This window comes from Hyaena hyaena, unplaced genomic scaffold (genome assembly GCF_003009895.1).
Source record: "Hyaena hyaena isolate Hyena2069 unplaced genomic scaffold, ASM300989v1 scaffold_9, whole genome shotgun sequence".
NCBI lineage: Eukaryota > Metazoa > Chordata > Mammalia > Carnivora > Hyaenidae > Hyaena > Hyaena hyaena.
This window is the reverse complement of record NW_024080641.1, coordinates 3,579,200-3,593,271: the sequence shown is the minus strand read 5'-3', so window position 1 is coordinate 3,593,271 and position 14,072 is coordinate 3,579,200. Positions and strand designations below refer to the sequence as shown.

At 52.7% G+C, this 14,072-nt stretch overlaps 1 protein-coding gene and 1 non-coding gene across 2 annotated transcripts in view; one reads left to right on the top strand and one right to left on the bottom strand.

The window, feature by feature from the left end:
- Positions 1 to 13,403, bottom strand: part of PRKD2 (protein kinase D2) — a 34,498-nt gene extending 21,095 nt beyond the window's left edge. The window contains exons 1-5 of the mRNA XM_039249822.1: positions 12,460 to 13,403; positions 10,240 to 10,378; positions 5,001 to 5,132; positions 1,934 to 2,088; positions 1,606 to 1,828 (exon numbers count right to left, since the gene is read on the bottom strand). Of these exons, the coding sequence (XP_039105753.1) occupies positions 1,606 to 1,828; positions 1,934 to 2,088; positions 5,001 to 5,132; positions 10,240 to 10,378; positions 12,460 to 12,699 (889 nt within the window). The 5' untranslated portion in view covers positions 12,700 to 13,403. The remainder of the gene's footprint in view (positions 1 to 1,605; positions 1,829 to 1,933; positions 2,089 to 5,000; positions 5,133 to 10,239; positions 10,379 to 12,459) is intronic.
- TRNAQ-UUG lies at positions 9,305 to 9,389 on the top strand. Its single transcript has one exon. It is a non-coding gene; the product is annotated as a tRNA-Gln (tRNA).
- Positions 13,404 to 14,072: the final 669 nt, after the last annotated feature.

The window sequence follows — 14,072 nt, the reverse complement described above, 5'->3', positions numbered from 1 at the left end:
TGGACTTTGAACACTCAGGAAAGGGTTTCCGAACTTTCGGCACTAAGAATATCTGGGGCTGGAGAATTCCTTGTTGCTGGGGCTGCTGTGTCTGCCCTGCTGACTTCTACCCACTAGATGCCAGCAGCACGTCATCATGACAATGGCTCCCAACATCCCCTGGGGCAAAATCCCGTCTGGTTAAGAACCATCATCGCTCTAGAGTTGGATGGTTCCAAGGTTCTAGAATGCTGGAATTTTATGAAAACCTATTTTCCTAAGGTCCTGTGGTTCTAGATTTCTTCTTTCTTCCTTCCCTCCCTCCTCCCTCCCTCATTCTCTCCCTCCCTCATTCTCTCCCTCCCTTTCTTTCTTTTCTTCCTTCCTTCAATTCTAGATTTCTAAGACTTCAGATTTTGACACGCACGTTTTTAGAACTTGATATACCTACAATTCTATAGGCCTATGATTCTAGGCTGCTAAGACTCCTTGATGTCCAGGGTTTTAGGGTTTTCTATATATAAATTCTAGAATTGTGACTCTACAGTTCCTGACTGTGAACACTCTAGAATCTGATGATTCCAAGGTTCTAGGATTCCCTGCACTCGAGATTCTAAACCTTGATGTTCCTATCGTTCTTTAGCTGTGTGCAGCTAAGATTCTATATATATTTTTTGTTCCAATGAATTCTAGAATTGGACAGCTCTGAGTTTTTACGGATCTTGATTTCTGATTTTCTAGATTTGATCATGCAACGTTCCGTGTTCTAGATTTCTAGGACCCATGGTTCACATGTGATGCTTCTAGGGCTTCCATTATTATCAAACCTGATGGTTGTAAAGTTCCAGTATTCTGAGAATCTAGAATTTGGCACTTCCAGGGCTCCATGGTTCTAGAATTCTCAAGTTCTACAGTTTTAGAATTCCATGCTGGGGAACCCAGGGGGCTCAGTCAGCGAAGTGGCCAACTTCAGCTCAGGTCATGATCTCACGATTCGTGGGTTCAAGCCCCGTATTGGGCTTTGTGCTGACAGCTCGGAGCCTGGAGCCTGCTTCGGATTCTGTGTCCTTCCCATACACATACATTCTCTCTCTCAAAAATAAACATTAAAATTTTTTTAAAAAAAGCATTCTATGCTAAGTGGGTTTATAAAGCTAAATTCTCTGAGGTTCTAGGATTGCAGAATTCCAAAGGTTCTAGATCCCCAGGATTCAGGGCACTCCTCTCCTGAGGCCCTGTGCTCCTAAAGATCAGAAACACACTGGGATTCTTTTTTTTTTTTTTTTTTTAAGATTAAAAACAATTTTTTAAAATGTTTATTTATTTTTGAGAGACAAGAGTGCGAGCAGGGGAAGGGCAGAGAGAAACAGAGACACTGGAATCCAAAGCAGGCTTCAGGCTTTGAGCCGTCAGCAGAGAGCCTGACGTGGGCTTCAAACTCACAACCCCAAGAGCAAGAGTCACGCGCCCCACCACCTGAGCCAGCCAGGTGCCCCCAAAACACTGGGATTCTTACGGCCAGGAGCCCAGGGGAGGGAAGCCCTGAGCTGCTGAGTGAGTGTATGGATGTATGGGGGGGGGGCGGGGGTGTCACCCCATCTGTCCCCCCACGGGGGCCCCGCTGACCTTTGCACTGCAGGCCCTGGCGAAAGAGGCCTTTGAGGAGCTTCTTGCAAGCCTGGCAGACGGTGGGCCGGGTGTAGCTGTGGATGAGGAATGTGTGCGGCACCTTGACCTTGGAGAGCAGCATCTTGTCTAGCTCGATCGGGCGCCCGGTGTAGGAGGAGGCAGAAGAGGAGGAGGAGGAGGATGGGGGGCGGCGAGGCAGGAGCTCGGTGGTACTACGGCTCTATGGGTCAGCAAGACGGAAGGGACGCATTAGTGCCTGGGCCCTGTCACCCGCCCTGGCCGCCGCCGCCACCACCGCCGGCCCGCCCACTCCCCAGCCCCTCACCAGCTCATCGACCATGCACGGCAGGGACTCAGAGGTGCTGAGGCGCACGGAATGGCCACTGGCCAGAGACGTGGACGACAGGCGGCGCTTGCGGGCCCCGCTGCAATTGTTAGGGATGCTGAAGGCGCAGCGCTTGTGGTAGTTCAGTCCACAGCCTGCGGGGGGCGCCAGACGATCAGAGACACACTTCCTCCAGGCCTGGGCTCTAACGCTCGACCCCACCCCCCTTTTCCTTTTCCGTAGATCAGGAATACAGTAGATCTCTCAGGAGGGCCCCCTAGCAGTGCCATTCAAGCCAATGGAAAATTACAAGAACTCGGGGCGCCTGGGAGGCTTAGTCGGTTAAGGGTCCGACTTTCGCTTAGGTCATGATCTCGGGGTTCATGGGTTCAAGCCCCACGTCGGGCTCTGTGCTGACAGCCAGCCAGCTCAGAGCCTGGAGCCTGTTTTAGAGTCTGTGACTCTCTCTCTCTCTGACCCTGCCCCGCTCACGTTGTCTCTCTCTCTCTCTCTCCTACAAATAAATGAAAAAAAACATTAACAACAAAAAAAAGAAAATCACGAGAACTCAATTCAGGCCTAGAAGGTGCTGGACCAGTCCACCAGGCACTGAACCATGTGCAGGTGGGGTGCTTGCTGAGGGCCCAGGGAATGTGGACTGGGTAACTGAAGAAAGAAGCCACAACCACGTGACCAACTGTACACATGAAGGGTGCACTTGCAATGATTATTTTCTTCCTTATTCTGATATACACGTCCACCAATATTTTTGTTTTCTTCCTTCTATCCCGTCATCACTTTTTAAAATATGGAACATTTATGAATGTGCATGTCATCCTTGTGCGGGGGGCACATCATCTGTGAAATGGATGCTAAGAATGCCCATTACAATTGACGACACCAGGGTCACACAGTGAGGAAGGTTACACGTGGCGCCTGCGTGGCTCAGTCTAACAGGAGCCTACTCTTGATTTTTGCTCAGATCATGATCTCGTGGTTCGTGGGATTGAGCCCCACGGCAGGCTCTGTGCCCACGGCTCGGAGCCTGCTTGGGATTCTCTCCCTCCCTCTTTCTCTGTTCCTTCCCTGTTCATGGCTGTGTGTGAGCTCACCACGTGTGTGCTCTAAAAAAACCTTCCATGTGCCAAGACGGGAAGAGTTGGATATGGTGTTCTCAAAATAAGTAAATAAGCTTTAAAGAAAAAAAAAAAGCTGGATACGGTGTGTGCATAACGGCAATATTGATAGCGACTCTGAGTGAATGGGAGTCAGTTTTCTGCAGGCCTGATTGGGCTATGATCCGAAGAGCCCTTAAATGCCGCAAGTGTATTCAGGGCTCCATGGTAACAATTCTGGTCCATTCTGTAGGTCTTCTAGAACACAGGGTGTTCCACACTCTAGATTTCCATTTGAGCTTGATAGCTGCAAAGCTGGAGATCACTGGATGACGGAACAGCGGAAAATAGGCCTCTAATATTGAAAAACAATGATGGTGCAGACAGTCTTCTTCGCACAATAGAAGGTCTTCCGTCGCCGTGTGTGTGTAATCAAGGCAGGGTGTGGCTTCATCTGCAGGCGGGGGCGAGATCTCAACCTCTCCCCCAGAAGCATCAAAGACAGGAAGAGTGGACCTGAGGAACTTGGCCCTGGGGCCCGGCCTTGAGACATTTGGGTAAAGAAACACTGTATGATAAAATTAAGGACATGTGCAGGGGTGCTTGTTGCAGACTGAACATGCGTCCACCCCTCCAAACTCGGGATGATGCCCTAATCCGCAATGTGACTGTATTTGGAGATGGGCCTTTAAGGGGATCACTAACATTAAATGAGGCCATAAGGGTGGGGCTGTGATCGGAGGCAACTGAGGTCTTTTGTAAAAGGAAGACATTTCAGAAGCTGTTCTGTCTCTGCACGCCGTGGTAGCACACGGCGAGACAGCAGCCGTCTGCACGCCAGGAAGAAATTCTCACCAGGAACCAAACCCAGGCCGAAGCTTATCTTAAACCTTCCAGCCTCCGGACTGTGAGTTATAAATATGTGTTGTTTAAGCCAGTCAGCCTGCGGTATTTGGTTATGACAACGCTGGCCCACTGACGTGCCAAGTCAATAAGGAGTGGACACTGATGGTCAGGTTTATGTGTGCAATTGCCTAGGGTAGCATCCCTGGTAATTCAGACACTGATGTAGGGACTGCTATAAAGGTATTTAGTAGGTGTGATTCAAGTCCACAATCGGATGACTTGAAGTGATGGAGGGTGTCCTAGTTAAGCTGGGTGGGCCTGTTTCCATCAGTTGAAAGGTTTGAAAAGGAGTGAGATTTCTCAGATGAAGATATTCTGCCAGTGAAAAGCAGTTTCAGCTTCTGCCTGGGAGCCCAGCCTGCCCTTCCTGACCGGCTGCCCTATGGATTTTTTTTTTAATGCTTTTTTATTTATTTCTAGGAGAGAGAGAGAGAGAGAGAGAGAGACAGCGTGAGCTGGGGAGGGTCAGAGAGAGAGGGAGTCACAGACTCTGAAACAGGCTCCAGGCTCTGAGCAGGCAGTCAGCGCAGAGTCCGACGCGGGGCTCGAACCCACGAACCGCGAGATCATGACCCAAGCGAAAGGCGGACGCTTAACGGACTAAGCCACCCAGGCGCCCCTGCCCTATGGATTTTAGAGGCGCTTAGCCAGCCCCCTTAAAAGGGGCTTACAATTCCCATACAGGAATTCCTTCCAAATATACCTTAATACGCAGCCTCCTACTGGCAGTTTCTCTGGTTGATCCCAGTTACAGGCTCCGCCCTCTTCCCTGCGCACATTCCTTTTTTCCTCCCCAAGCCCCTCCCCCTTTTTACCCCTCTCTCGGAGCTCCACCTCTCAAGCTCCTCCTCCGGGGCTGAGCCCCACCCTAGACCCGCCCCCTTATCCAAGCCCCGCCCCCACCCACCTCCAGCTCCTCCCCCATGCGGTGCCTCCTGCCCCACCTCTCCTTCCGAGCCCCGCCTCCTACACCTGGACTCCACCCCAGCCCCACCCTCCTGCCCACCCCCTACCCTTGGCCCCGCCTCCAGCCCCTCTCGCCTCACCGTCACACTTGAGGCCCTGGCGCACAAGGCCGAAGAGCATCTCCCCGCAGTGATCGCAGAAGGCAGGCGCCCGGTAGGAGTGAACGGTGAGGGCGTGGGGGCGGATCTGGAAGTCCTCGAAGGTGGCCGAAGCTGCGGGCAGCAGGGAGAGGCGGAGGGTTGAGCCGGGCGGCGGAGGCTGTGTTTGTTCCTGGGTGTCTTCCTCACAGTCCTCCCCGCTGCAAGGTTTGATGTTGCCTGCCTGCCTTCATTTACTCACATACCACTCTCCCTGCGTTCAAATCCCCGTTTCACCACTATGCCGCGGACTGGGGGGTCGTTTAGTGGCCCCAGTTTTGGAGTTTTGGAGACTGCTGCAGGGCAGCGTGAATGGAACGAACACTACTGAACAGGAGTCTCCAAATATGGTTAAGACGGTAAATTTTATGTTATGTTATAAATATTTCACAATTCAACATTTTAAAATAAAATTTAAAAATACAGATGCCTGGGTCTCTTTCTCAGAGTCTCTTGATCTACCTGGTCTAGGACAGAGCTTGAGCATCAAGAGAAAAAACAAATACCTATGTATCTCAATGTTCTCATCTTTAAAATGGAAATCCAACAGGGGCACCCGGGCGGCTCAATCGTTTAAGCTTCGGACTCTTGATTTCCGGTCAGGTCACAAAATCACAGTTCGTGAGTTCCAGCCCTGCATTGGGACTCTGCCCTGAGCCCGCGGAGCCTCCTTGGGATTCTGTCTCCCACTCTCTCTGCCCCTTCCCCGCTTGCTCTTTATCTCTCTCTCTCTCAAAATAAATTAAAAAAAATAATAAACCTTAAAATGGAAATCCAACAAACATTTCCTGAGTATTGTCCTAGGTGCTAGGGAACACCACATAGAACAAAAATTCCCTGCCTGGCCTCTAGTAAGCAGGGGCAGACCCCCAAAGTAAAGAAAATATAAATATTCCTATTTAACAATCACCCAGTCTAGCAGTTACCTTGTGCCAGGCACTCCTCTAAGTATTTTAAAATACTAACAAAGTCAGGGGCACTTTGGGGGGCTCATTCGGTTGAGCGTCTGACTCTTGACTTCTGGTCAAGTCATGATCCCACCGTTAGGGAGTTTGAGCCCTGCCTGTGCTGCCAGAGTGGAGTCTGCTTGGGATTCTCTCTCCCTTTCTATCAAAATAAATAAACTTAAAACAAATAAAATACCAATGAATTCAGTTGTCTCAAGAGCCCTGGAGGTACATTCTGTCATTATCCCCATTTTCCAGATGAGAAGGTGGCAGCACAGAGAGGCGAAACGACTTGCCTAAGGTCACACAGTCTGCAAATCGTGGAACTTGAAATCGAACCCAGGTCAGTGAGGCTCCAAAGTTCATGCTTTTAGCGCTGTACTTACTTCGTCACTGAACTGGTTAACTAATAAAATACACAGCATGTGCCAATTGTCCTCAAATAATTAAAAAAAAACAACAACTGGTGGCGCCCGGGTGGCTCAGTCAGTTAAACATCCAACTTCGGCTCAGGTCATGATCTCATGGTTTGTGGGTTCAAGCCCCGCATCAGGCTCTGTGCTGACAGCTAGCTCAGAGCCTGGAGCCTGCTTCGGATTCTGTGTCTCCCCCTCTCTCTCTGAACCTCCCCTGCTCGTGCTATCTCTCTCTCTCAGAAATAAATTTAAAAATTTAAAAGAGAAAGAGAGAGCGAGAGAAAGAGAATCCCAAGCAGGCTCTGCAGAGTCAGCACAGAGCCCAACTTGGGGCTCGAACTCATGAAACCATGAGATCATGACCTGAGCCAAAATCAAGAGTCGGACGCTTAATCAAAATGTGCCATCCAGGTGCTCATTTAGAAATTCTTTTTTAAGTGCCAAATGAATTACTATTGGGAAAACATTGAAAACAGTGTTCTTTTATTATTATTATTTTGAGGTTTTGTTTTTAAGTAATCTCTATACCCAATGTGGGGCTTGAACCCACAACCCTGAGATCAAGAGCTGCATGCTTTACTGACTGAGCCAGTCAAGCGCCCCATATTTTCTTAAGTTTAAAAAATTTTTTTTAAGTTTAAAAAAATGTTTTGTTTTGTTTTTAAGTAGGGGCTTGAACTCACAACCCTGAGATCAAGGCCTGAGCCGACATCAAGAGTCAAATGCTAAAGTGACTAAGCTACCCAGGGGCCCCTTAAGTTTTTTCAATTAAAAAAAATTTTTTTTTTAATTTTAATGTTTATTTATTTTTGAGAGAGAGAGAGAGAGACAGAGTACGAGCAGGGGAGGGTCAGAGAGAGAGGGAGACAGAATCCGAAGCAGGCTCCAGGCTCTGAGCTGTCAGCACAGAGCCCAACGCGGGGCTCGAACTCATGAACCACGAGATCATGACCTGAGCTGAAGTCGGGACGCTTAACCGACTGAGCCAACCAGGTGCCCCTAAAAAAATTTTTTTAATGGTGCTCTTTAAACAAAGCACATAGAAAGTGTTCAATAACTGTTAACTTTTATTTTAGAATGATTTTTTAAAGTTTATTTATTTATTTTGAGAAATAGAGAGAGACAGAGCAAGTGAGTGCAGGGAAGGGGCAGGGAGAGGGGGGAGAGGGAGAGGGAAGGTGGGGGAGAGAGAGAGAGAGAGAGAGAGAATCCCAAGCAGGCTCTGCACCTTCAGCTTGGAAACTGATGCGAGGCTTGAACTCACGAACTGTGAGATCATGACCTGAGCCGAAGTCGAATGTTTACCCGAGTGAGCCACCCAGGCGTCCCTAGCTTTTATTTTTAAAGTTTCATTTTTCAACTAAGTCTCACTCTCTTTTCTCCCCACTTCCCCCGAAATTCACTCTAACGTTGGGCTATTTTCCTTGTTATTGTGTGACAAAAGGGGATTCTCTTCTGTGCGCCAAGCACTGTTTACACACACAGGGTAAAGCTATGAACAAGTCAGATTTGCACCCCACTCTCAGGGAGCTGACATTCTTTTGCGGAGACAGACAAGAAACGTGCACACACAATAAACAAGGACATTTCAGACACTGGAGGAAATGGCATTTAAGCTCAGATTCAAATAACAAGCAGCAGCTAGCTGTGAGAAGATGGGGCGGGGAGGGAGGCATGGACGGTGGGCGCACAGACCCAGAGATGGGAGGCAGCTTGGTTTGTTCAAGGGACAGAGGACGGGCAAGTCCAGATCATGGACATCCTTAAGGCCACATGGGAGGAGTATGCATTTTAGTCCAAGGGTAATGTGGAGCCAGGGGAGGATTCGGAGCATCCAAGTGTCATGAGCTACTCCAACAATCTGGGCAGAAGGTGACGGCCTCTTGGACCAGAGGAGGTAGTAAGAAATAGATTCCAGATGGGGCGCCTGGGTGGCTCAGTTGGTTAAGTGTCAGACTTTGGCTCAGGTCATGATCTCACCGTTCGTGAGTTCAAGCCCCGCGTCGGGCTCTGTGCAGACAGCTCAGAGCCTGGAGCCTGCTTCAGATTCTGGGTCTCCCTCCCTTTCTCTCTGCCCCTTCCCCGCTCATGCTGTTTCTCTCTCTTTCTCAAAAATGAGTAAACTTTAAAAAGTAAATTAAAACAATAGATTCAAGATGTATGTTAATGGTAAGACCAATTCATTTGATGATGGGTGAAGGGGTGAGAGGAATGGAGGGGTCAAGGATGCCCCAATGTTTGGGATCATGAACACCTGAGTGAATGGTGACGCCCTTCACTGAGGGGGAGAAGACTGCTGGAAGAAAGGAGGAGAAAAATCAAGATTTCTGTCTTAGGCAGGCCCCATCTCAGATGCCGAGAGATACCGACTAACAGTGTCAGGGAGAGAGCTATAGGACGAAGACTTGGATCTAGGGGAGGGAGACCAGGATGAATAAAAATCCGAGTTTCCAGCCTATATTGAGGGTATCTGAAACCTGAATAAAGTCACCGGGGGTATGCGTCCAAACTTCTGCTAATTGTCATCCATCCATTCAACGGGTTTTACTAAGCATTGTGCTATGCAAGCCTGGGGGCGGATACCTCCAATCCCCTACCCTCCTAAAAGAAATGGGGGGCCATCCACTCCTCTGAGGTGCCCAGAGCTAACTAGTCTCTAAAATGCAAATGGCCAAGGGGCAGCTGGGTGGCTCAGTCGGAGGAGCTTCTGACTTCAGCTCAGGTCATGATCTCATAGTCCAGGAGTTCAAGTCCTGCATTGGGCTCTGTGCTGACAGCTCAGAGCCTGGAGCCTGCTATGGATTCTGTGTCTCCCTCTCTCTCTCTGCCCCTTCCCGCTCAAGCTCTGTCTGTCTCTCTCAAAAATAAATAAACAATAGGTGGCGCCTGGGTGGCTCAGTCGGTTGAGTGTCTGACTTTGGCTCAGGTCGTGATCTCACAGTCCGTGGGTTCGAGCCCCACATCAGGCTCTGTGCTAACAGCTCAGAGCCTGGAGCCTACTTTAGATTCTGTGTCTCCCTCTCTCTCTGACCCTCCCCTGCTCATGCTCTCTCTCTCTCTCAGAAATAAATAAAAAACGTTTAAAAAATAAAAATATTTAAAAATAAATAAATAAACATTAAAAGAAATTTTTTTAATGCGAATGGCTAAATTCTGGCTGGAAATACAGGTGCCCACGCCTCATCTAACCTCAAAGAGTCTGATTCCATTTGGCCTTTCATGGGAGGAGGCGTGGGCATCGGAACACTGTCTACTTGGTATCAAAGTATAACATCCATCTAGAAAAGGACACATCTCGAGTGCAGGGCTCAGCGAATTGTCAAACTGTACACACCCCGTCACCCACATCTTGATAAGTAAATGGAAGTTCAAATCAGTCCGCAGAAATCTCCCTCCTGCCCCACTCTGTCTTCTCGGAAGGCACCACGTTCCTCCCTTCCAATACCATATAGTAACTGTATCCGTCTCTGTGCTTCCTAAATGGAATTATACTATGTAGTCTCATGTCTAGCATCTTTCCGCTTTCGGCATTAGGTCTGCGAGATTCACTCACGTTGCTGGTGCGCATACACAATATATTTACCCGTTTCAAGGTCGTAGTTTATAAAAGTCCCAAAAGGGATTCCAATTTGCACCCAGGGCTTTGAACCACTGGCCCCGACTTTAAGAAGCAGGTTTCTGGGGCCCTCTCCTCTCCCTCCTCCAGATGTGCCACCCCACCTCCCTCCGTTCCCCACCCCTACACACACACACACCGGCCCCTCACCCTGTTCCCCCCCAGCGACAGGCTGCGCCCACAGGCGGGCCTCCACCGCTCACCCGACAGCACCACCTCCACCAGGTCGCCCTCCTGGATGTCTCCGACGGAGCGCACCAGCTGCAAGAGGTTGGCCGACGTGGGGTCATGTTTGAAGAGAAGGATCTTGTCGTAAAGGCCGTAGAAGCCGCACTCGGGGAACTGAGGGGCGGGACAGGGAGGCGGTGACCCAAAGGCTCGGCACTGCCTTCAGCAGCGGTCTGGAACGCTCCCAGGGCAGGCGGGCCTGTTTCCCCCGGAAACCGAGACCCCGCAGCCCTTGCTTCCTGCCAGCCCCGGGCGGGGTGCCAGGGCCCAGGTGTGCTGGGAGACAGCGCCGCCAACAGTTTGGTGGCTGGACTAGGAAACTAGGGTGGGAGGCGGAGTGGCTCTGGGAGCAGTGGGCATCTAGAATTTTCCGGGGGGGGTGGGGGGCGCGCGCGCAGTGAGGGTCTAAGTGAACACCCACTCCGTCCCCCTCCCCCCCAGCTTCCTTCCTAGATCTATTGTCCCAGTTACCTGGCTCCTGGCCCAGCACTAGGGTGGGGCCAGCTGGAAGATGGGGATTTAGGACATGGGGGGGGTGCGGGGGGGGTGGAGGCGGAAAGGTTAGGGCTCAAGGGAGCTGGAGGGAGGTAGGGTGCCCCCCCCCACAATGCCCGAAGGACCCAGGTGTCCCTGTCCCTAGCTTGGGCTGGGGGGCAGGAAATGAAACCTGGTAGAACAGAAAGTGAAACCGCCCAGGTGGGGTGGCTGGAAAGAAAGGAAGGGGCCTACCACACCTGGACAGAGAAGACGCAACACCCCCCTCCCCGGGGGGGGGGGGGCCTGAAGGAGGCGGCAGAAGATGTGAGCACTGGACAAATTACCCCCAGGGGACCATCTGCCCTCCAACCTACCCCACCCCCACCCCGTTTTCTCAAAGGGCCGTTGGGCTGAGTTGGGTGTGAAAACTGGCTGGGCCTGTGGGTTTGGGGATTTGGGTGGAGGGCAAAGGAAGCCCCGCGTGTTCATGTCTGCTGGGAGAGGGTCCACAGGTGGCAGGGACTGCCTGAGCCCTGACTCCTTGGGGGGGGGGGGGCAAGGGGCCAGGGGGTGTGTGCAGGGAAGAGGGCCTTTCTCTGTCAGTTTCCTTGTCTGTAAAATGGGGGACTGGGCTCAGTTCCTGTGGTTTCTCCGAAACCCAAAGAATTTATCATCAGGGGTCTGAGAAGATTCTGGAATGTGGACATTTTGGGATTCCAACATGCCCACATGATAGTATCTATCTGTCTTAGGGCCCAACATGTATGTTTTAGGACTTCACCACTCCAGATTAGCACAGTCTGGGATGTTAATGTTCTAGGAATCGAATACACTGAGGATTCTAGTATTTGAATATCTTTCCATTATGATTTCAACAACCCAGCATTCCCAAATTCTACATTTTCATTTTCCACGATTCCAACAGCTCAGGAATCTAATATTCTAACATTTTTACAGTCTCGAACTGCCACAACCGAGAAGCCCACTGTTCTAACTTTGGACGTTCTAGAATTCACGCGTTGAGTTCCACCTGATTCCCTCTCGCCCCCAGTGATCTCCAGCTTCCCACTGTGGTAGTGTTGGGGTTGGGGAAGGCCTGTTTTAATAGGCCAGCATCAGACCTGAGAGGTGGTGACACTGATTAGGAATGGGGACAGAGTCCCCTGAGCCTCTTGGGGTTCCAAAGAGGTGCCTGCCCCTCCCCACACCTCTCAGGCCCGGGGGAGGGCCGAGATTGGGCTCTGAGACCTCACTTGCCCCTGGCAGCTAGTGTGCAAGCACCCACACCGACACATGTCACCCGATCGCCACGGCCCGGTGCGGCTCCGATTTCTACTGTTTCCACCAAATGGGAGGTCCGGGATGGGCTTGAATGGGGAGGTCCCCCATCTGCTGACCTCACCGGTCCCTTCCTCCCCACTTCTACACCTAGCTGGCCTCTCCCTTCCTCCCTGCTGGCTACAGAAAACAACAACATACAGGGACACGCAACTGGGGAGGCCGCTGGAGCACCCCGCCCCTGGCCGGGCCTCCCTCAAACGGAAAGTGGGGTGAGGAGGCAACTGGGGGCTAAATGCCCTATCCCCACCTCCCAGACCACCGAGGTTTAATCCTCCTTCTTCTCCCTCCCCTGGGCCAGGCTCCAGGCCACCTCTGCCAGGCCCTCCCCACCCCCAGACCTCTCCCCAAGCTTGACAGGAGAAACCCTGCACCCTCACCTTCTGGTCCACGATGGAGCAAGCCAGCTGCTTCACATGGGCCAGCTCGGAGGCGGTGGGCAGCAGCACAAACTCGCGGGTCAGCCCGATCTGGATGTGGAAGGAGACCCCGGAGCTGGGAGCTGGGATCTGGGCCAGCTGCGGTGGCGGCGACTGCAACTCCAAGCCGCCGGGGGGCAGAGGAGACCCAGGCCCGGGAGAGCCTGGGAGCCCGGCGAGATGGGAGGGGGAGGCGGCCATAGGGGGGAGGCCCGGGACCAGCCGCCCGGCGCCCACCCGGGATCCGGCTGAAGGAGCCCGGGGAACCCGGGTCACCGGATTCGAAGGAGCTGGTAAGCTGGTGGTGGGGGTGCCGGGATCCCGGGGCTACGAGAAAAGAAACCTATCAGGTTGAGGGCACTCGAGGGTGGCGGGACCCTGGGAAAATAGAGAAATTTAAGCTAGTGGGTCAGACGCCAGGGAATCATAAAGGAGAAATCTAATGGTTTGAGGGACCCAGAGACTGAGAGGTTCTAAGAAATCAAGGAAATCTAGTAGGTCGGGATCAGGGGAGGAACCCAGGATCCAGAGGCCCTTCGGGGAGAGAAAGGCTTGAGGAGAGAGCGGGCGGAGAGGGGGGGTGTCCCAGAATCCAATGGCTCTAAGAAAAGGATTCAATTAAGAAGGGGGCCCGAGGGGATTCACCAGACCCTAGCGGTGGAGGACAGGAGTCTCTGAGTCGGGGATCGAGTGGAACCCAGGGATCCGACGGGCCCAGGGATGGGCAAAGGGATTCTGAGGGCCGGGGTACTAAGGAGGGTATCTCACGGGTCTCAGAAGTTGGAGGAAAGTTCGGTCGGGGGCCGCGGAGGAGGGGGCGTTCCCGGCGGCGGTGGAGGGGGGGGGGCAAGGGAGGGTCGCCCGGCGCCGGGCGCCGGTGGCTCTTTTTCCCCCTCCAAAGTTTAACTCTGCGGCTGCGGCCCAGGAGGAAGTGTCCGGAGCGATGGCGCAGTCAGCCAATCCGCGCGGGGCTCGGTGACGTCAGAGATGGGCGGAGCCAGTCGAGGGGCCGGGGGCGGAAGGAGAGGGCGGGCCGGGCACCTCCGAGTGGGGGCGTCACCTGCCCCGCCTGGGTCCGGCTGTCTGGGGTGCGAGATGCAGGGCAGGGATCCGGGACTGATTCCTGCCCCTCAACACACCCAAGTCTGGAAAGTTAACTATTCCCAGAGCCGGAGAGGAGGGGCCAGTCACCCTCATTACCGCCGCAGGTCGCGGGGGCCCGGGCTGAGGAGGCGCCTGGCCCTTTAAGGAAGGGGGCCCGTCTAGCCTGGCCTGCATCCGGCGCCCACCGCAGGGGAAAGGGTGGGAAACTGGTGTCGGGGCCAGCCCGCTCTGGGATCGCTGGCCTCGGCCTGCCTCTTCTCAGAGCGTCGTCCTCCCCACCCCTACCCCCGCCCCGCCCAGGAGAGGGGGGTGCTGTAGAGATCCCCCAGCCCATTACACAGGTGGCAAGACAGAGGCCTCCAGATGGGCAGAAGGACCCTTGACTCATGTCTGCCTCTGGCAAACTTGGCAAGGTGCACGGAGAAACCTGGAGGGGCCAGAGCTGGATTATCTGTGCAGGGAAGAGCCAG